At 40.2% G+C, this 22,305-nt stretch overlaps 1 protein-coding gene across 2 annotated transcripts; it reads left to right on the top strand.

The window, feature by feature from the left end:
- Window positions 1-1,957: 1,957 nt before the first annotated feature.
- LOC137023992 (guanylate-binding protein 4-like) lies at window positions 1,958-21,690 on the top strand. 2 transcript variants are annotated; one of them, XM_067391138.1, is made up of 11 exons: window positions 1,958-2,052; window positions 4,104-4,296; window positions 4,400-4,527; window positions 5,257-5,366; window positions 12,901-13,091; window positions 13,293-13,535; window positions 13,638-13,918; window positions 14,243-14,455; window positions 14,555-14,657; window positions 19,320-19,742; window positions 20,200-21,690. In XM_067391138.1, exons 1-11 carry the CDS (start codon window positions 2,011-2,013, stop codon window positions 20,640-20,642), a joined length of 2,370 nt encoding a protein of 789 aa, XP_067247239.1. In that variant the 5' UTR covers window positions 1,958-2,010; the 3' UTR covers window positions 20,643-21,690. The 2 variants fall into 2 exon arrangements, with proteins under 2 accessions (XP_067247239.1, XP_067247237.1); XM_067391136.1 differs by having other exon boundaries at window positions 2,005-2,052; window positions 4,101-4,296.
- Window positions 21,691-22,305: the final 615 nt, after the last annotated feature.

The raw sequence follows: 22,305 nt of genomic DNA, 5'->3' as shown, positions 1-22,305 counted from the left end.
AGGTGGATGTGTGATATAGTGCAATAATATGGATGTAGTATTGCAACAAAATGTGCAAAAGATAAACAGAGTTATGATAATTCAACAGCATTTGTAGCAGTGTCATTTTACAAAATAATAATAATCTTGGTTAGTGAGGCACATTTTAAAGGCCATAGAGTCAGCTATCAAACACTGAACTGGACTAGATCCAAAAAGCAACAGTATAAACACAAAGAGGTCTGAGACCATATTCTTCCTTAAGTGGACCAAAAAAGTATCAGGGACAGTGTGAATGTACAACTATTACAAAATGGAAAGCACGGGATTGTGGGATATCAAAGGCAGTGAAGGATACGTTTATGCTGCATTCAAAAATTGATCAGGGCTGGATTTCCCGATATTGTCTCTTAGCGCTCTAAAGGTAGACCTTGACTGAAGATGTACCGTTTCTAGGCGTGTTCCCCGAACTATCCCTTAGGAGGTTGCTTAAGGTATATCTTCTTAAGTGCCACGTTATCAGGTGCCGTCCATGGTGGCGGTGCTGAATTGGTTGATATCGATGGCTCGAGAATCGATAATTCACTCTATACAGGGGCTGCTTCACTTCAATATGTGAGAAATCAGTGTTCTTTATAAAAAGAAGCACTTCAGAAATAGAAATTGCATTTATCAGGACTCATAGGATGTTATAAAAGTAATCCAAATTGCAAACTAAATGTACAGTATATTGTAATTTATCTATATTCTGAGGGAGCGGAGCCCCCATCAGCATGAGTTTATTTTAGAACAGTTTTAATTCCTTGGAGATCTGTCCTGCATCTGACAGACATGTAGGTATCGCGTTTATAAATTTTTTTTTTTTTTTTTTTTTTTTTCTTTCATTTTTTATTCAAAATATTCACTAACTTGTTAACTATATCATGAATTTTATGATATATGTGGAAGTGAATGAGTTTGCACGGCAATTCAGAGCTGTTGGATTTACGTAAACTTCCCCGAAATACTTAAAAGTATGTGGCCGGTGAACTGGGAGAAGAATGGAGTAAACTTTATTGTTTCATGCAACTTTATCTGCAATGTGTATCTGATATGAATAAAACACTTCCTCATGAAAGGGTTATAGTTGCAGCTTCCGTAGACATCAGTGTATGGAATTTGATTTTATCAAACTACAGATGTCTTTTTTATGCAGTAGCCTACTGTATTTAAATGTCTGAAACCTAAAATAAACCCGATGTGGTTGAAAACACTGAATAGATCCTTCTGTCTCTAGTTCAGTGTTAAAGCACATTTGAATAAATTCGAATGTGTTTAGAGCTGAGATAGAGACAGAAGCGCTCAGTGTTTGTCATGTAGCTGTTTTCATGTAGTGTGTTTTCAACCACATCAGATTTATTTTAGCAGTGAGTCTTTGCATTTTATTCTTTGCCATAATCCTAATTGAACACTGGGTGTATTACAACTTCAGAATTATATTTGTATAGACTGTCAACAGTGATAAGGTATAGCTAAGAGTGGTCCAGACCAACCTTACGAAAGTATGACTTACAGAAGGTATACTTAACTATGCACAGAGTGTTCTTTAGAACTTCCGCAACATAAGCCAGGAATATATATTCCATAAACAAACTATATAGGGTACATAAAATACATTAAAAAAAGCACAACCTCAGGTAAACATATTTTCACAAGTCTTTTCATTATGTCTGATACCCAGGAGAAAGTCAGACATTGGGAATTTTCAGTGTATTTCAACAGACAAAAGAAAAGAAATGAAAACACACATGAACTATGTCAGTTTGGTTGCACAAAACTTCACATTTACTGTATCTTATAACACACGTTGCAGCTACTCATTTAAAAGTGAAACTAAGAGTTAAACTGCACATTGCTCTTTTGCAGTAAGCGGATGTTTGTCTGCCACAGGAAATAACCACAGAGATACTGAGAGACTATGCATATTTAGCCTTGGGGGCTGAACCTAAAGGTGTGTCTGAGATATACAGATATGATGATAGAAGCTACAACATGTACTCAGATCAAGCTACTGTAGTTAAGCAAAGCAAAAGGGTAAGTGACTTTCCTTCATCCATGGGTTACATGGGTATTACAACACATAGAAAATATCATTAGCTCTGCATAAAGTTATTGTAATGTGGATGTGGAGAATCACCTTAAGCCATTTATATGTGTGTGTGTGTGTGTGTGTGCGCGTTCTTGTGACATATCAGGACACAAATGTGTATAATGACATGGGTATGACATAGGTATTACAAAAAGAGGTGAAATATGAGGACATTCAGCATGTCCCCACTTTTCAAAAGGCTTATAAATCATACAGATTGAGTTTTTGTGAGAAAGTAAAAGTGTGCACAGTTTCCTGTGATGGGTAGGTTTAGGGATAGGGGTAGTGTAGGGGGATAGAAAATACGGCTTGAACAGTATAAAAACCATTACGCCTATGAAATGTCCCCCACAATTCACAAAAACAAACGTGTGTGTGTGTGTGTCTGTGTGTTTGAGTGTATGAGAGATTTCTACACCCTGACATTTCTTGTTAAAGTTTAGGGCCATGTCTTACTACACCTTCAAATAACTTTAGGAGTTTGAATTTGGGCTGATATGGTAGCTGAAAAAAAAGCTGACAGTATTTTTATGTCTCATTCAGTTTTCTTGTGTAGTTTGTGTGTGTGTTCATTATGTGAGTGTGAATGTCTGTATGTGTTGAAAGATGAGGGTTTTATTGGAATGGTTGTATGTATGTATAAAGCCCTATTCGCACAGGATAAAGCCCAAAGTTTACTTCTGCCATCCATGTTCGTGCACTGTCCGCATGGCGTAATTTTCGTCATCCAGAGGGCTTGCGGACATCTGCACACCCCATCCACATGCAGCCCAAATTTTGAGACCACACGGACAGTGCGCATGCAACAGCGCATGCGCAAGCAGGAGAGAAGAGTCCACAAGGTGGCAATACGCACATTATTGAGCACAATGTGCAGTTGTCAAAGAGTAGGGAAAGAGGGATTCAAAAACAAGACAAGTAAAATTAGAAGCATGCCTTCTCCATCCAGCATCAGGGGCACTTCGTTGAAATTTTATAGGTGGTGCTATCAAGCCATTTTCCTACAGTTTTCAAGCATGTTTAGGCCCTCAAAAATGTGATACATTTTGGAGAAGAACACCAAAAAATCACACCAACGGTGCTCGGGCCCTAATGATTAGATGGAGTTGGATAACATGTATAACAGTATGTCTGTTCTGTTTATGTGCATGTTAAGACAATATGAGAAACACTTTTACTGAAACAGAAAAAGCTGCTCATCTGGGGAATTATTGTATAGTTCAGGGGGTGTCAGCAGTTAAAGGGGGCTTTAAAAAGTGAAATTCATGAGTAAAACAGCTGTAAAAGTGAGATTTTACTAGTAAATCTTGAGTTATCTACTAGAGGGGGCAATTTGACTATTCACCACAGCTAATCGTTGGCTATGGTTACAACAGGTTTGGTGCAACTGAATTTGAGCAAAAACAACTAAACACAAAATGGACTGGTGACTTGTCAAATCATGAATACCAGAGATGTTCAAAACTAAGGTTAAACTAAGGCTCAGCCGTAACTCTACATTCGGTAAGCTGTTTATATTTTAACGCAAGTGAAATTGGTTAAACGTTGGGGGGCACGTGTCCAAAAGATTGAAAACCCCTGGTATAGTTTACTGTAGAATTTCTGGAATATTTCTCAACACACTTTAACTTTTTACTAGCACACTGCAGTAACTTAAAGGGATAGTTCACCCAGTCATTTACTCACCCTCAGGTTGTTCCAAAACTGTATAAATTTCTTTGTTCTGTTGCACACAAACGAAGATATTTTGAAGAATGTGGGAAACTGAACAGTTCTGGGGCACCATTGACTTCCATAGTATTTGTTTTTCTTCTATGGATGTCAATGAGGGCCCCAAAGTAGCCTGGTTACAAACTTTCTTAAAAATATCTTTCTTTATGTTCAACAGAACAAAGAAATTTATACCGGTTTGGAACAACTTGAGGGCTAGTAAATGAACCATTTTTGGGTGAACTATCCCTTTTAAGGATTTTAAATGTGTGTATCTGTTCAGCAGCTGTATCCTCCAGTGATCATGGACAAACCAGTGTGCTTGATTGACACGGGGTCAGATGGGAAGCTGTGTGTGCAGCAGTCAGCTCTACAGATCCTGCAGCAGATCCAGCAGCCAGTGGTGGTGGTGGCCGTGGTGGGTCTCTACCGCACCGGGAAGTCCTACCTGATGAATCGCCTTGCAGGAAAACAAACAGGTTAGACCCCCACATGCAGCGTGGATACCATCCAAAAACTTCAGAGAAACATCATGCAGTTCACAATACAAGTCATTGTTTTGTGTGTGTGTGGCATTATCAGGGTTTGCATTGGGCAGCACCGTCGAGTCCAAGACGAAGGGCATCTGGATGTGGTGTGTGGATCACCCCACTAAAGCAGGAACCACTCTGGTGCTGCTGGACACTGAGGGACTCGGAGACGTGGACAAGGTGAGGTAAAAACTAAAGTACTGAAACACACCTAAAAGTGATATCAAACATCACAATAAGTTTCCTAGGGTCCAAGAAGAAGCAGGGCAGAGAAACCCTTATTCCGAGATAAGGTCACATTCTACATGTTGTTGGCTTTTGAAATGAATAGCTTCCTAGTAAATAGGAGGCGGTGAGTGCACTTTGCTAACTACCATGCACTTTCTCAAAAAAACAAACACTAGAGTTTGTTTTAATCGAACCAAACATGACAAGTGTGAACGCACCCTTAAGCATAAACATGAACTTGACATAGACTCACCAAACAATGGGTTACACGACCAACACACAACAAAGTAACATGGGAAAGAAGAGGATCTCTATGAATGGGAATATATTAAAACACGATATCAACTCATCATAAATCAATAAATCAACTAATTATCTTAGTGTGTGTAAGACTCCTCGCCTTCCAATGTCAGTTGAGCTCGTTCCTGTTGCATGTCCTCAAACTGGCAACCCATGTGAGTGTTGAGTCTGAGGAGGAGGGGGCGGGGCAAACAATATTTTTAATTTGGACTGCAGTACCCATTTCAACCACAAGCTGTCATTCTTACGTAAAGTACCTTTAAATACATGAACTTAAGGAACACATGACTAAGACAACCAGTGAACAACCTGAACTCATAAGAACATACCAAGACAATGAACCAATCAGAACATCTCCATGATTGTCTTTCTCTTTCTCAGGGAGACTCAAAGCATGACACCAACATCTTCTGTCTGGCTGTGTTACTGAGCAGCACTCTGGTCTACAACAGTCGAGGGACGATTGACAACAGGGCTGTAGAGGAACTGCAGTATCCTTCTGACAATATAGACAACTATCATGTCATTTAACTGGTGTTTTTATTCAAAATGTTTTACAAATGAGTACAAATTTAGCTGATGTTTTCCCTGCTAAAAAATGCAGCATTGCTGGTCACCAGCATAAGGTATGTTTTGCATGCTGGGACCAGCATGGGATGATGGGTTGCTGGTGTACCTGTATATTTTGTCTTTTGGATGCTGTAATGATCCCAGCAAGACCTCAACAAAACTTGCTTATGTTACTTAGTGTGTGTTTGTAGTTAAATAAAGACCAAGACAATTTTCCAAATTCATTTTTAGAAATTATTTAATTAAAAAATGCCTGATGCTGGTTACACTTTTACTAGTACACAGAAAAATTTTCAGTGTTAAATAAACACTGCTCAGTTTTCATAACGTCCCAATCTATGGAGAGTTAAAGTAACACTGAAGCAATGCTGCAGTTAGTGAAATAAAGTAGATTCACTACACAAGTGAAGATTGAGCATTAGTGATGAACACCTGTGGTCAGTGTTCCCAAGTCACTGTTGCTGTGGGTCATTTTTCATGTCAGCAGGTTAAAGCGACCCCACATAAAATTGTATTCAGCCTCTGGAATGTGAATTTTACTAGGGGAACCATACCTAAAACATGGGTTTTTCCCTCCAGAGCATGATTTTTTAATTGGGGGAGCCCCCCTGAAATGCGATTGGGCTAGTTTTAAGTAGCGATTGGGCAGGTTTTGTTGTGAAAACCTGGCAACCCTGCCTGTGGTTAACAAGCAGAATCATGAAGATAAAAGGAACAACAAGAACAAAAAAAAGAGAAGAGATGAGCAGAAACACAACAACCACAACTGACTCACAGCCACATAGACTTGAAATCAACTGAAAATATCTCACCAGAGGATGTTTAAACAACTCCAAAAACAGCATTACCATATTTACTTGTTACAAACCAGTTTGACTTTATTTTTTTCATAGGGTACATGTACAAAGGTATAAAGTCTGTTTAAAGTTAGTGATTAGTGTTACTTTTAGTTGGGCATTTGACTAATGACTTAGTATGCACTTTCAACAATTGGTGAAAGTGTATTATCACAATTAACAACAATATTTCATGCTCCTGACTGCAATGATATATCTTTTGACAGACAGCTGGATTTTGACATACAGTATGAAACTTACTAAATATGTATGAAATGTTTAAAAACAGCAACTTTCAAACTTTCATGTAGTTATTAAATAGTTATTAAGCTCTTCTCATAACCCCTGTTATTGAACAAACTGCTTATGATTATGCTTTCATTAAAGGGGTGAAGACCAGGGATGTGCACAGACATTTTGGAGGGCAGGGGCTCAAGTGGTTAAAAATGGGCACTTCTCATAATTATTTATTTAAAAAAATAATAAACATAACATTAATTATATTAACAGAACTCTTGACTTCCTTACCAATTTCTTTTAGTTCCCTCACACTCACACAATTGTTTCATACTCCACAGATTTCTACAAAATTCAGTTTAGAGACCATTGTCTTCATTTGTATTCACTAGGATTATCACAAGAGCAGGCAACAGCAGAGGAAGTATCTACAGTATATATTTAGAATAAATGACTGCACAAGGAGAGGTACATAGCTTCACTAATATTTGTTTATTTTGCACAAATCAATAAATCGTTTTAATTCTTTTGGATTTATTGGAATATTTCTTTCATGTTGTTGGCAATTTTAAGATTTTGGTCTATTTTTGCTTTAATGTCTTCTTTTACTCCAATGGAAAGAAAACTTCCAAAATACACTTTTAAATGGTGTTTGTTTTAAGCCTACCACCCTCTGTCTGTTTGCATCTGTAGATTTCTTCTAAATAAACCAAATTAACAACCAAGAGGTTGTTTCTTCTAATAAACCAAAACAAGCTAATCTGCATATTTAAAGGTGCTCTATGTAAAGTTTTGACTGTGCTAAAGCATAAAAATACCATAATATGTTTGCAGACATTTAGTAAACATGCTGAGTTCACATTTTCGTTTCTCTGAAAACCATTGCTATAGCCAGTTATTTTACTTTGAAATCTGCGTTCTATGTCACAATTTATGTTTTTGTTTTGGTCTGTGCAAGACCGCACTTTGCCAATTTACCCAATATTGTTTCTCCACCCCGGGTTGCCAGTTGGCATAAAACACATGCAGCGAATTGTAGCCATGGAAGCCAGCGAACAAACTGGGTCAGAGATCGCAGATTCTACCTGACCTAAAAAGACTCAGCATCCAACTAGAAATCTCTATGAACAGGAGCATATTAAAATGTGATTTCATCATAAATAAAAAAAATCAACTAATTATCTTACAGTGTGTAAGCCTTCCAATGTCAATTGAGCTCGCTTCTGTTGCATGTTCTCAAACTGGCAACCCGTGTGAATGTTGAGTCTGAGGAGGAGGGGGCAGGGTAAAACACACAGGGGAACATCTTTGCAGGATTACCTTGTTGTTGTGAGAGAATCGTGGCAATGCCCATACTGGAGGCGTCCACCTCCACGATGAAAGGGAGCTCAGGATCTGGGTGACGGAGAATGGGCGCTGTAGTGAATCATTCCTTTAGCTCTTGGAATGCGTTTACAGCTTCGGGAGGCCAGGTGAGTCGTGTGGACTGGTGCTTTGTCATGGAGGTTAGGGGAGCGGCGACCCCACTAAAGTTTCTTATGAACCGCCTGTAGAAGTTGGCAAACCCCAGAAACCGCTGTAATTCTTTTAGAGTGCGTGGTTGTGGCCACTCTAGTACCGCCTTTACCTTGCAATCATCCATTGCCACTCCCTCCTGACTAATAACATAACCCAGAAATGAAGTTGAAGTGTGATGGAACTCGCATTTCTCTGCTTTGGCGTATAGTTTGTGCTGGATCAGGCATTGAAGCACAGCTCGGACATGCTGGACGTGTTCCTCGAAAGTGTTGGAGTATATGAGGATGTCGTCTATGTAAACGATGACCCAGTGGTTAAGCATGTCTCGGAAGACGTCGTTGATGAAGGATTGAAAGACTGAGGCATTGTTGGATAGCCCGAAGAGCATAATGAGAGTCTCATAGTGACCAGTGGCAGTGGAAAAGGCTGTTTTCCACTCATCTCCCTCCCTGATGCAGATTAAGTTGTATGCACAGCGGAGGTCCAGCTTGGTGAAATATTTGGCTTGTCGTAGTTGTTCGAGCGCTGCAGGAACCAGTGCTAAGGGATATTGGAATTTTACAGTGATATCATTCAAGCCACGGTAATTGATGCAAGGCTGTAGACTGCCGTCCTTTTTCTTAACAAAGAAGAAGCCTGAGGATGCTGGTGATGTAGAAGGCCGAATAAACCCCTTAGCCAATTCCCCTTTAATGTATGACTTCATGGCTGCGGATTCCGGCTGCGACAGAGGGAATATTCTGCCCTTGGACGCTGTAGTACCAGGTGGTAGTTCAATGGCACAGTCACTGGGGCGATGAGGAGGCAGCTCTGTTGACTTGTTCTTGCTGAATGCAGTCACTAGATCAGAGTATTCGGCTGGAATGGTAGATTCGATATCAGGCTCGGTCTTGCAGTCAGAGATGGTTTGAGTGGATAAGGGAGTGACCAGGGTTGGGAAGGTTACTTTTATAATGTATTTCACTACAGATTACAAAATACATGCTTTAAAAAGTAATCTGTAATGTATTTCGTTACATTACTCAAGTTTAGTAACTTAATCTAAATACTTTGAAATACTTAACACAAATGACCATACTAACTTGATGTTCTGTTTTAAGTTTACAACCTGTAATTAAAAGTGACCTCTACCCACCAGGATTTGGTTTTCCACTAAATTGTATTTTTAACATCAGTTACAAATATATATATATATATATATATATATATATATGTATATGTATATGCAGTTTATTAGACATAACCTTTGTGTTGGTAAAGAATTTCAATATCTTGATAAACAAATTAAGAAAATATTTGTTTCTTTTAACATCACATCCATATATAATTACTATTGATAAATCATTCCTAAATTATATTTGTTAAGATGTGCATCAGAGGGATAACAAAATATTAAATAACAACAGTAAAATATTGTTAATAATATAGGTTGTTTCATATGTGTATAGAGTCAAACTGACACAGTGGTTTAAATAGTTTTATTAACAAAGTTTGTTTGTAACATTTAGAATGTTTATAAAGAAAATGAAATGAAATTATCTACCCAATAATCTCGAGAGAAGGCCTGTATTCAAAGCTGACTCACCTACGGTTTCTCAACAGTTTTTTGCATCTCTCTACCATCATTATTCTCTTTTTGTGTTTCACAAGAATGTAATACAGATTTGGAAAAAACATGATCATATTGTGTGAACTATCCCTAGTATGAATATGATAATATTTAACCTTAGTGCACTGATAGTTGCATTAATATTAACCATATAAATAACAAACAGCGAGAAAAAAAAAAAAAAAAACGTTTTGATTTTTTTTTTTAAATAATCCTCTATTTTTTTATTATTATTATTATTAGTGATGCACCTGTTTTGATTTTTCATGGTCAATAGAAGCAAATTGGCCGATTCTGATACTGTTTTTAAAGCAAATCTATTTGTTTATTTGTTAAAAAATATGTGTAGCTCTTTGATATTAGAGGCAAACACGGCATTTTTATCACAATCCCAACAAAGATGTTATGAACATGAGCATGAGCATGAGCAGTTGTTTTTCATTTATATTATTGTATAATTTCAAGATTAACAGCAAAAACAGCATGGTCTGACTTTAGCTTTGTGAAATTATGCTACATAAGACACCTGCATAAAACAAAATCAGATGGACTGAATGAAAATGCAAATTCACTCTCTGACAGTAGGTGGCGCTTATGGAACAGCAGTGATATAGCGTTTCCATGGTTACAGCTATACACAAAGCAGCTGGAGGAAAACCCATCAAAACTTTTCTGAAGACAGTTCCCTTCAGAGATACATTCATATCAACGCCAATTTAATATTTATATTATTCTTCCTATATTTCGCAATCAGTGACCTTGTGCTGGTGGAGTGTTTTCTCTGCTGGTGCGTCTGTTCTCCTCTTAGTGTCCGTATTTAGCGTGTGCCTGTGTTAACATCCTGTTGACAGGCTTAGTAAATATTTCCTGAAATTTTGGGAAACTATTACAAAACAGTTTGTTTGCAAGCCCGGAATAAAGATCAAAATAAAACTAAAAAACTTTTGGATTTATGACCAGTGGACTACTGCATCTCTATTTTTGATCATGAACTCGAGTACACGCCATATACCTAAACATTTGGAATTAATTATTAAGATTTAAAGTTTGTCTGTAAAGTACACCAAGAAATTGGCTTTATAAAACACTATTTAATGCATGATTAAGTGGATGTCAATTCTATGAGGATTTTGTGTTATTTTTCAAAGACCTAATAAATTCTTATAAATATTAAACGTAGGCTAATGATAACCATACAAAGCTCAGAGTAAATAAGGAAAATAACATTTTCAAAGACCAAGAACAGCATAGGCCTACCTCAAGGTGCTTTTTCAGATTAGATGTTGAATCCTTGAAGCCGATAGAAGTTTTGTTGCAGGTAGACGTAGCTTTCATTGCACTATGATGTTACTGTACGTCCTTTTTCATGTTTATAAGTAAAACTGAATTTCCACTAAAGAAATGCGTTATGCCCTCTTTTCCCGTCCATTTTTTGCGTGCAATTGCATGTCTGATTCTGCAGGTTGCTCATATCTGAACAGGCTGCGTGCTGTTTTTTTTAAACAGAGTTGGATAATCAACAGCCCTGTGTAAGGAACCACCCAATGGCCCAAAAACGGAGTCCGACGGCCTAGGCGAAGGTTAACGCGTGTATGCCTTTTTAGCGCCTCTGAATGTTCACTTAATTTCACTCGTTTAATCTGACTCCAATTTCAAATGATTATTACTTTTAGGTTGTTTCCAACTAGAAATGAATCATTTGTTATGTATTAATTTAGATTTTTGATTATTCTGATTACCTTATATCTTCAATTATTTCGTTCACTGCAGTCCTGGTATTGCTTTAGAAGAGTCACTTTTGCCAACTTTGCTCTTCCCGGACACAAACTCGTCAGTTCTGACCTTAAACATTGGATGCAGGGTAAATATCTACCTTTAAGTCGGTCGCACTCTGCTTACTCATAACAAAAAGCATAGTTTTTATATATTTAGGAAAACTGAAACTTATTTAAGGCAGCGATAGTCAGAAATCGAAATGGACTTAATCGATGTGCCCCATGCTTCATCTATTAAACCTTTCGTATGAACAATCCTGAACACAGATTTGAGGTAATACCTTCACTTTGATCTACTAGAAATAATGAATTAAGAATAATACAGAATAAACCATTTTATTTGTCAAGTAAAAATGTATCATGCCAATTACATTACAGTTAGACAATTAGAAGCCAATTCAGAAATGATAAATGCATAACATCAATTAATCGAAGAAATGCATATACACACAGTGATGTGTGAATGTCTTCAGACATTCACCCATCTCTGCATGGGGGTTTCTGGCTACAGAAAATCCCCCTTGACTGCTTTGCACTTTACCTTATATACAGACCAGAACAGAAAGGGTTATAAATATTTATTACACCAACACCTGTTTTGGGGGAAGAGGAGTGGGTTTTCACAAAAGGCACCACCCAAAGATAGGACAGCATTTTCCTTAGTTTTCAATCTTCTTCATAATACCAGTGACTGCTGTGAAATTGAGACCATTTTACCAATCGCACTGAGACATTTAAAATGATACCAAACAATAAATACGCAAGTTACATTATATGTCTTGAAGAATTTTCAGTGACTTGAGTCAAGGGAAAGGAAGGAGTGTGTGTGTGTGTGTGTGTGTGTGTGTGTGTGTGTGTGTGTGTGTGTGTGTGTGTGTGTGTGTGTGGAGGGGGAGGCATTGTCCTTTTGGGGTTAGGGCAAGGCATTGTCCATTGCTATTTCTTTGAGATCTTCTCCTCTAGGCGAGTTTTATTGCTTTATTGCAGGATGCTTGATCTCAGTTTTCGTTTAGCAGGAAAATCAAGCCTTACAGATTCTCCAGCTTTGTTGTTGCGCAAGCGGTTATGGGAGCCGGGAGGAGCAGCTTATTTGCATTTAAAGGGGGACACACAAAAACGGCATGTTTTTGCTCACACCCAAATAGGGGCAAATTTGACAAGCTGTAATAAATTATCTGTTGGGGATTTTGAGCTGAAACTTCAGAGACACATTCTGGGGACACCAGAGACTTGTATTACATCTTGTGAAAGGGGCATTATATGCATTATATCCCTTTAATGCCATATGTGGGTACAGTCTATAATGAGGAAACTTGGGTTTATTAATTTATTGAGAAAGGCACAGAGGGTGGGTGGGGGTTAGGGTTTGCTTAGTACTTCATGGAATGACACATTTGAAAAGCATCTGTCAAATGAATAAATTTGTTTTATTAGACTATGCATCATGCGTTGTTGTGTTCATGCCTGAACAAACTCTCAGATACGTCACTGAACTAACAGATTGCATTAAGGTGAAATCATCAGATGAGGATGCCGACGATTCAAGCGAGTTTGTGAAGTTCTTCCCTAGTTTCATCTGGGCTGTGAGGGACTTCACACTTGAGCGAAAGATCGATGGCAAAGATGCAACAGAGGACGAGTACCTAGAGTTTGCTCTGAAGCTGAAACCTGGTAATTTAATCATAGTGAAAATAAAAAGATTTTCCTCACTATCTGAGTCCTCACTATCACGGAGTTTGTTTTAGTTTTTGTCAACAGGTCTGTCAGCAGATCTTTTGTATTACTCTTAAAATTCATAGTTTATTGAGGTAAAACTATGGTTTAATAATATTTGAATTGACATAATCTACAGCATGTGCTCATTTGTTTTAGGCACATCAAGAAAAGTGATGGAGTACAACTTGCCCAGGGAGTGCATCCAAAAATTCTTCCCTTCCAGAACATGCTTCACTTTCCCATTCCCAACCGCTCCAGAGAATGTGTCTTGTTTGGAGAGCTTGGATCCTGCTGACCTTTCCTCTGACTTCCTGGAGGTCACAGATCGTTTCTGCAAGTTTGTCTTTCACAAGAGCCAAGTGAAGAAGCTCAAAGATGGAATCACAATCACTGGCAGAGGTGATTCAAAATTAAATCTGAAGAGTTTGCATGGATTTACAAATGACTGTCTGTGTTTTAATACCTTTTCTGTATCATTTTAACTTTTTTCCTTCTCTGAAGTTCTGGGTCAGTTGGCGAAAACATACGTGGACACCATCTCCAGTGGGGCTGTGCCGTGTCTGGAGAATGCTGTGATTGCTATGGCAATGATTGAGAATGAGTCTGCAGTGAAGGAGGGTCTTGAGGTTTACCAGAGTGGAATGGAGAAGCTGAAGGACTCCTTCCCTCTGGAACTGAAAGACGTATCCTCAGAACACCAACGTCTCAGCAAAATGGCAACACAAACCTTCATGAAGCGTTCCTTCAGGGACACTGACGGGGAGTACCTGAAATCTCTAGAGGTAGATTGAATCTCTTTCCAGTTTCAGTTTATTTAGGATGATGCAGTGAAAACATTTACCATGGAGAAATCTCTAGAGGTAGGCTGGATCTCAGTTTCAGTTCATTTAGAATGATGTGGTGAACTGATGACTCAGTAACACTGGGCAACCAACTAAAAAATTAAATCTCTCTTCTGGCTCTTTGTTGGTTCTGAAAACATATTCAAAACCCAGTAATCAGTGTGATTATTTATTTTGCTGCTCTGTCATTGGTGTGATGAAATCTCCTCTGATGCATTATATAACTGAGAACTGTTACTTACATGCTACATGTTGTGTTTTTAGGAAAACATTAATAAACTCTTTGATGGATACCTGTGCCAAAACGAGCAAGCTTCAAAGAGACGATGTGAGGATCTCTTGTCATCCCTCTCTGCAACAATGACGGAAAATCTCAAGCAGGGTTTCTATGCCAAACCTGGTGGCTATGATCTCTTCTGCAAGGATCTGGAGGACATTGTGAAGAATTATAACAGCCAGGCCAATAAAGAAGTCAAGGTCTTGACCATATTATACTTAGTACACATAGTGCACCTCTATACACATACTACAGAAATAGAAATATGATTATCATCATAATTATGTCTGTGCCAATAGTCTGAAGAGGTCCTAGAGGAGTTTCTGAAGCAGAAGTCTGTGGATTCTAAAGCAATTCTGCAGGCTGATAAAAAACTGACTGAGAAGGAGAAAAAGATTAAGGGTGAGAGTCTTAACCATTTAAATCCTAATTTCCCTGTTTGTATATTCTTACCAGGCTCTTTGTGTAAGAGGTGCTCAAAGGTTTAGGTACTTGTGAGAGTACTGCTGAGACACTGAAGGACTCAGAGACATGGACAATTTGGTGTAAGGGTCTGTTTCAAGGGTCCAATAACTACACTCTGCAATAACAACTGCAGCCCAGGGTGGCTGTGTATGCCATTGTCATTGTAACGAGACGGGACTCAGACAGAGATCCATGTGCAAGCTTTTATTTACAGTGAGCATGATCGTACAGGCTGGGTCGAACAGGGGCAAGCAGGAACAGCAAGGAACAGGCAGAGTCGTAGTCAGGAAACAGGCAATGGTCAGGACAGGCGGATATCACTCACAGGACGTTAGACAAGGCAGAGGTCAGGACAGGCAGCAACGGTCAATAACAGGTAACAGGCAGTAACGGCAACAAACAGGCAGACAGGAAAATAAACGCTCAGTAATGCAACGGGACTGTTAACAAGACTTCGCACTCAGGTGATGTGTGAGTGAGTCCTTTATAGTCCAGATACTGTGCTACAGGTGTATGTGCCAATGGGTGATCGGTGTGGAGTGTGAGCATGTGACTGGCAGGGAGGATGATGGGAAATGTAGTCCGGGAATTGACAGGATTCGTGACAGGATGTCCCCCTCCCGGAAGGCGCGTCTTCGCGCCGTAGATAGTACAATCGGGGAGGGGGGGTGGGTGCATTGGATCTGTTGGCAGCTGGAAACGGGGTCTCCAATGCAGCTCCAGGGACTTAGGCAACCACGGTGGGTCAGGTGCCACGGGTAGCCATGGCGGGTCAGGTGCCACAGGTAGCCATGGTGGGTCAGGTGCCACAGGCGGCCACGGCGGGTCAGGTGGCTTGGGCAACCACGGCGGGTCAGGTGCCACAGGCGGCCACGGCAGGTCAGGTGGCTTGGGCAACCACGGCAGGTCAGGTGGCTTGGGTAACCACGGCAGGTCAGGTGGCTTGGGTAACCACGGCAGGTCAGGGTCCATAAACGGCCCTAATAGTTCAAAGGGCGATAACGGCAGTGACTGGGCAGGGTCCCCACCCACAAGCTCCCCACCCACAAGCTCCCCACCCACAAGCTCCCCACCCACAAGCTCCCCACCCACAGGTATACTGCCCCCCCCCAAAAAAAAAGTTCTTAGGGATTTCAACGGGGACCGTGGTGGGTTCGTGGACATGGAGTTTGGGTGGCGCCGGCAGGGCAAGGCGTTTGGGCGGCGCCGACAGAGCAAGGTGTTTGGGCAGCGCCGGCAAGGCAAGAAGCACAGGTGGCGCCAGCAGGGCAAGAAGCACAGGTGGCAACGGCAGAGCAAGAAGCACAGGTGGCACCGGCAGGGCGAGGAGCTTGGGCGCCGTTGGCAGAGCGAGGAGCACAGGTGGCGCCGACAGGGCTAGAAGCTTGGGCGTAAGAGGGGGAAGAACAGAAGAAGCCTTCTTCCTCCTCTTCCGAGGATGAGGCGATGGTTCACTGGCTGAAGCGGGTTCTGGAGCAGACTCAATGGCTGGAACGCCCCCTACATCCTTGAGCACCGCAGGGGCGGCCATCTTGCCCGTGGGCACTGGCAAAGCAGTCATCTTGTCCATCGCGTCCAGGGCGCTTGATTCCATAGCAATCGGCGAACTTGAGTGCGTTGCAATCGGTGAACATGAGTCCATAGCAACTGGCGAACTTGAATACGTTGCAATCGGCGAACATAAGTCCATAGCAACCGGCGAACTTGAGAGTGTTGCAACCGGCGAACTTGAGAGCGTTGCAAACGGCGAACTTGCGCGCGAAGCGTCCGACAAGCTTGAGTGCGAAGCATCCGGCAGGCTTGAGAGCGAAGCGGCCGACTGGCTTGAGTGCGAAGCGTCCACCGGGCTTGAGAGCGAAGCGGTCGGCGTGGGTTTCGGAATGCCAGCTGCTCGTGCTGTAGTCAGTGGAGGATCATTCATGCTGGAACGCAATCCTCTCCACTCTCGGACAGAACCAGCGACGTGACGTGATTCCGGACGTTCAGCGGGGACTTGACTTGGCTCTGGACAATCAACAAAGATGTTACGAGGCTCTGGGTGATCAGCGGAGACATGGCGTGTTGCTATTGTGATGGTAGCCGCAATCTGGTGCGTGTTCCGTGGCGCGGCGGCCATTACGTGATCTACCATGGTGTCGCATTCCTCCGCGACCCCCACAGTAAACAGAGACCCAACAGACAACAATGCATAGTCCATAAAGCTGCTGAGTGACGCACGCGGTCCCTCTCGTCTTAGTTGATTCTGGAGAGGTTGGTTGACGCCATCACAGAAGAAATCAATCAGAGCACAGTCCGGAAGATCAGAGAGGTAAGCAATGTCTAGATATTCCTGCACATATTCCTCTAACGATCGCGTGCCCTGCGAACTCCACAATAGCAATTGCGTAATGTCCATACCGTGTAGATGCTCTCCGGGAAAGCTGATGGATCGTTGTTTCCGTGAAGTCTTCTGTAACGAGACGGGACTCAGACAGAGATCCATGTGCAAGCTTTTATTTACAGTGAGCATGATCGTACAGGCTGGGTCGAACAGGGGCAAGCAGGAACAGCAAGGAACAGGCAGAGTCGTAGTCAGGAAACAGGCAATTATCAGGACAGGCGGATATCACTCACAGGACGTTAGACAAGGCAGAGGTCAGGACAGGCAGCAACGGTCAATAACAGGTAACAGGCAGTAACGGCAACAAACAGGCAGACAGGAAAATAAACACTCAGTAATGCAACGGGACTGTTAACAAGACTTCGCGCTCAGGTGATGTGTGAGTGAGTCCTTTATAGTCCAGATACTGTGCTACAGGTGTATGTGGCAATGGGTGATGGCAGGGAGGATGATGGGAAATGTAGTCCGGGAATTGACAGGATTCGTGACAGTCATTATGAATCAAGGTCAATACTTTGAACTCTTCTGGCTATATTTTAATGGTTCTAATTTAGTTCAAGGCCATAGCTACATTAGCAAATGTCACATTCAATATGACACTGATGTTTTCGAAAGAGTGCAGCTCAGATGAATGAATGAATGAATGAGGCATTTATATAGCGCTTTCATATGTACTACTGTACACCCAAAGCGCTTTACAATCATATCAGGGGTCTCTCCTCATCCACCTCCAGTGTGCAGCATCCACTTGGATGAAAATAAACTCTTAATAAAATGTTGAAAGTTAAAAATGGAAGGAAGTGTTCTTCCTAAAAGGTGTAGTAATATGTTTATAAGCATTCACAGACATATATTTCATTAAAGGGGTACTTCACCCCTGGAAAGATGAATGTGTATTTAAAATTGGTCATTTATGTAGTAGAAATGTGAAATTATTTTTGAATTTGTAGCTTTCTAGACTGAGAAAAGGCAGAAAATGTATTTTTGACTAATGTGGATGAAAGACAACAACTCCCAGAATGCACTTGTTTTGCTGCCCTTGCGAGGCCACGCCCAAACCACGCCTACAGGCGGCATTACCAGGAAAATTCAAACAAATAAATCGTGAGTTAGTTCATACATTTACAGCGAAATGGTGCTAAATTGCTTTGTACCTGGATGTACACCCAAAACCAGGAAAGGACAAGTAAGTTTACATCATTTTCCGATTAAGTTAAAGATTTGGAGCGATGTAAACAGTGGCTGCGGGCCATCAAACACCCGAAGTTTGGAGATGACACCGTTATAGAAAACCTAAAAAAACGCAGAATATGTAGTCTCCATTTCAAGCACGAGGACTACCAACCAAATATCTTTGCAATGAAGAGAACCATTCTGAAGGACACCGCGATACCATCGATATTCACTTTCCCAGAGGACGAACAGCCTGGGCATCTGGTACTAAGCGTATTCGCTTAGAGGTAAGACTCGCTGATACTAGACTGATAACACAGTAGCCTATATGTAGTGTTGTAGGTAGCAGTAAAACTGCAAACTTAGCAAAGTAACGTTAGATAGACAATTACATATAAGTTGCATATAAGTTGACTGTTATCAAAGTAAAGCCTCTGTTCTGTAAAACTGAGTTTATTTATCTATTTATGCTAACGTTACCACAAAAGCCTGTTGCTGTATTGGTTGAGATGACTGCAGAGACCGATAAATTTGCGAGATGAACCATCAATGTAGTGCAGACAAAATAAAGTTAATTACTGTAAGCTTAAAAATATAATTGACACCCACTTTTGATAAAATCTTTGATCTATGTCCGTGAGTAACCTCAAACGCGCATATGTATGGGCGTGGTGAAAAAATGCGGAACTACCTGCTATTACTGGCTGTAGTTTTAAGCCTCTGGCCAAAAAAGCCTCCGATGATGCAAAATGACGATTTTTGCGTCATCGGAGGCTTTTTTACAGAATAAAAATGCATAAATCTCTCATCTCAGGCTGATATGAAGGGGGAAAGCACGCTAATTCGAAAATACTAGTGGTATTCTACTAATACAAAGCTTAATGCTAAATCCTGAAGTAACCCTTTAAAAGACAATGAATCATATATAAAAACAATATTTTATATGTCTTAAAGCAAAATAGTCTCTTAATTTCATAGATTTGCACCGATTCTTTGTCTTTGAAGCATCTTTTTCCTTCCTTCTCTTTTTGTCAATGAATGATCAGAGGAAACAAAGAAAGCAGCCCTCCTGCAGCAGGAAATCAAAGCTAAAGAGGAGAAGCAGCGACAACTTGAAGAGAAGATGGAACTAGAGAGACGGAGCAATGAAGAGAGGATGAGACAGATGAAGGAGAAGTTGGATTTGGAGCTGAGGCTCCAGAGACAGGAGGCTGAGCGTGCCATGGACAGTAAACTGAGGGAGCAGGCTGCTCTGTTAGAGAAGGGATTTAAGGATAAGGCAGACAGGATGAACCAGGAGATAGAAGAGTTCAAGAGACAGAATGCTAAAGCTGAGAGTAACAGAGCTAAAGAGTTTAAAGAGATGTTAGAAAACTCCAACAAGAGACATGAGAAATTTATGGCTATGATGATGCAGCAACACAGAGAACAGATGCAGGCCATTCAGGAGAAGAATGCACGCTGTTCAGGTAGATGTTGTATCTCATGAAATACTTTTTACTTCTGTGATAATCAAACTTATCAGAGGATTGTAATTACAAAATACAATCACAGTATATAGAGAAAGGTATAATTTTACAATAAAACTATACAATTGATGTTATTCCATCTTCACATGAACTTTAGTGATATTAGATATGATGGTTTAGGAAATTTAAATTTCACTTCACAAGCACATTTTTGTGTGTCCAGTGTAAATGATCTATGAGTTGAAATTGGAAGGAAGTGTTCTTCCTAGAAAGTGTAATAATATATTTATAAGCATTCACATAAGTCTACTTCATTAAAGGACAATGAATAATTTATAAAATTAATATTTTGTCTGTCGTACAGCAAAACAAACTCTTAATTATATTAGTTTTGCATTGATTCTTTGTCTTTGAAGCATGCGTTTCCTTATTTCTCTTTTTGTCAATGAATGATCAGAAGAAATAAAGAAAGCAGCCCTCCTGCAGCAGGAAATCAAAGCTAAAGAGGAGAAGCAGCGACAACTCGAAGAGAAGATGGAAGCAGAGAGACGAAATAATGAAGAGAGGATAAGACAGATGATAGAGAAGATGGATTTGGAGCTGAGGCTCCAAAGACAGGAGGCTGAGCGTGCCATGGACAGTAAACTGAGGGAGCAGGCTGATCTGTTAGCGAAAGGCTTTAAGGAGAAGGCAGACAGGATGAGCCAGGAGATGGAAGAGTCCAAGAGACAGAATGCTGAAGCTGAGAGTAACAGAGCTAAAGAGTTTAAAGAGAAGTTGGAGAGCTCAGACAAGAGACATGAGGAGAAAATGGCTATGATGATGCAGAAATACAAAGAAGAGTTGGAGGCCATTCAGGAGAGAAAGGCAAGCTCTTCAGGCGATTGTTGTATCTCATAAAATGCTTTACCTCTGTAATAATCAAACTCATCAGAGGATTGTAATTACAAAATACAATCACAGTATATAGATAGAGGTATAATCTTATAATAAAACTATCCATGGGTTTCATGTGACGTCACTGTATTTTATCACCGGCGTATTTGTGTCCGGTCACAGCTGAGTGACCTGTTTATGTCTATGGTGACAGAAGCTACAACTAACAGAGGAAGCCAACGAAACACTTCCAGAAGGTTCACAACAAGTTTACAATAATGTCTGGAATATGTTGTGCTGTTAGCTGTAACAACAGTCGTCAGAGAAACCCCGAACTACAATTTTATTCAATCCCAAAGGAATTAGATTGGCGGAATTGTTGGCTTTAATCAAAAGGGACCACACCACTGGCAGCCAAACAGCAATGCACAACATTAATAATTGCTGCGACTGTAATTTACATAACATTATAATAAGAACACTATTGTAATAAAATGTTGTGAATTCTCTGTGTTGTTGCTTCAACTTCTTGTTGTGGGAAGAGCGTGTCTACTGGAGTTAAACATTGATTACATAACTTAGTTCAAGCTTCACTTGTGCATTCGCGTCATTTTGTGCAGATAAAACTTGTAATATTAAATTTCTGAAGTATAAATATCTGATTAATCTCATAAAGGATGTGTTTTGTTGAGGTAAATAACCCAGAGCTTTATTGTAATAGCTTTAGCGCAAGCACTCAAAAAGTAACGCAAAACATTAATAAGTATGATTGGGACTGTATTCTAAGCTAAAGATGATCATCAATACAATGAATCGCTGCTGTGTTAGTTGCCATCTCAGACACAAATATGGTGGCAGGCATATCGGAAGTGACGTCTTTGAAACCCATGGATACAATTGAAGTCATTCTGTCTTTACATAAGCTTTAGTGTTATTTGATATGATGGATTAGGAAATTTAAATTTCACTTCAGAAGCACATTTTCTGTATCCAGCGTAAATGATCTATGATCTATCATTACGTTTATGTGACATTGCCATTTCATTTTAAACAGTGATAAATAAGGTTAATTAGTGATTCAACTATTTCTCTGGCATTCCATGTAATCATCAAATAAACAGATGGTATTTGTAAAAACAAAACCTGTGTGTGTGTGTGTGTGTGTGTGTGTGAGAGAGTGTGTGTGTGAGAGAGAGAGAGAGAGAGAGAGATTGCTCCTGTCTGCCTCGCTGCTCAGAATGGTTCGCATCTGTAACTCGGTATAGCTTTGTTTTGAATCTCTTACTTTGATTCATTGTTGCTTAAGTTATCATTACCATATATCTAATATTGCCTACCACATTAATCTGACGTTGCTAGCTTTTAATCTAAATCGCTATTACAACACATTTGCATAGAATTGTATCGTGTTCAGTTTGTCACATGTTCAGTATAGCTTTCTCTGTCAGCGACGAGGGATTTACATGTCATAAATGTAGGGAAATAGTCAGGCTGACAGAGAAAATCTCAGAATTAGAGACACACATCCAAACTTTAATTGAGGATATTAAGAATGCAAGGGCTTCAGATACTGTTTTGGATGCAACTAGCTTAGTGAACTCTGTACATTGTTCGGTAACGGTGCACTTGGGTAATGGTGAGGCGGCCTAGCCATGGAAAACACCACTCTTCCGTTCCAGTAAGAACA

Source organism: Chanodichthys erythropterus, chromosome 8 (genome assembly GCF_024489055.1).
Source record: "Chanodichthys erythropterus isolate Z2021 chromosome 8, ASM2448905v1, whole genome shotgun sequence".
NCBI lineage: Eukaryota > Metazoa > Chordata > Actinopteri > Cypriniformes > Xenocyprididae > Chanodichthys > Chanodichthys erythropterus.
This window is presented reverse-complemented; position numbering and strand designations above follow the sequence as displayed.

What these genes read in the sequence shown, in the direction of transcription:
- LOC137023992 (XM_067391136.1), top strand. Translation starts at nt 2,011, where the DNA reads ATGTACTCAGATCAAGCTACTGTAGTTAAGCAAAGCAAAAGG. An exon ending in AGGGCTGTAGAGGAACTGCA is followed by an intron (nt 5,367 to 12,900) that starts GTATCCTTCTGA and finishes ACAAACTCTCAG; the next exon opens with ATACGTCACTGAACTAACAG. An exon ending in AGTACCTGAAATCTCTAGAG is followed by an intron (nt 13,919 to 14,242) that starts GTAGATTGAATC and finishes TTGTGTTTTTAG; the next exon opens with GAAAACATTAATAAACTCTT.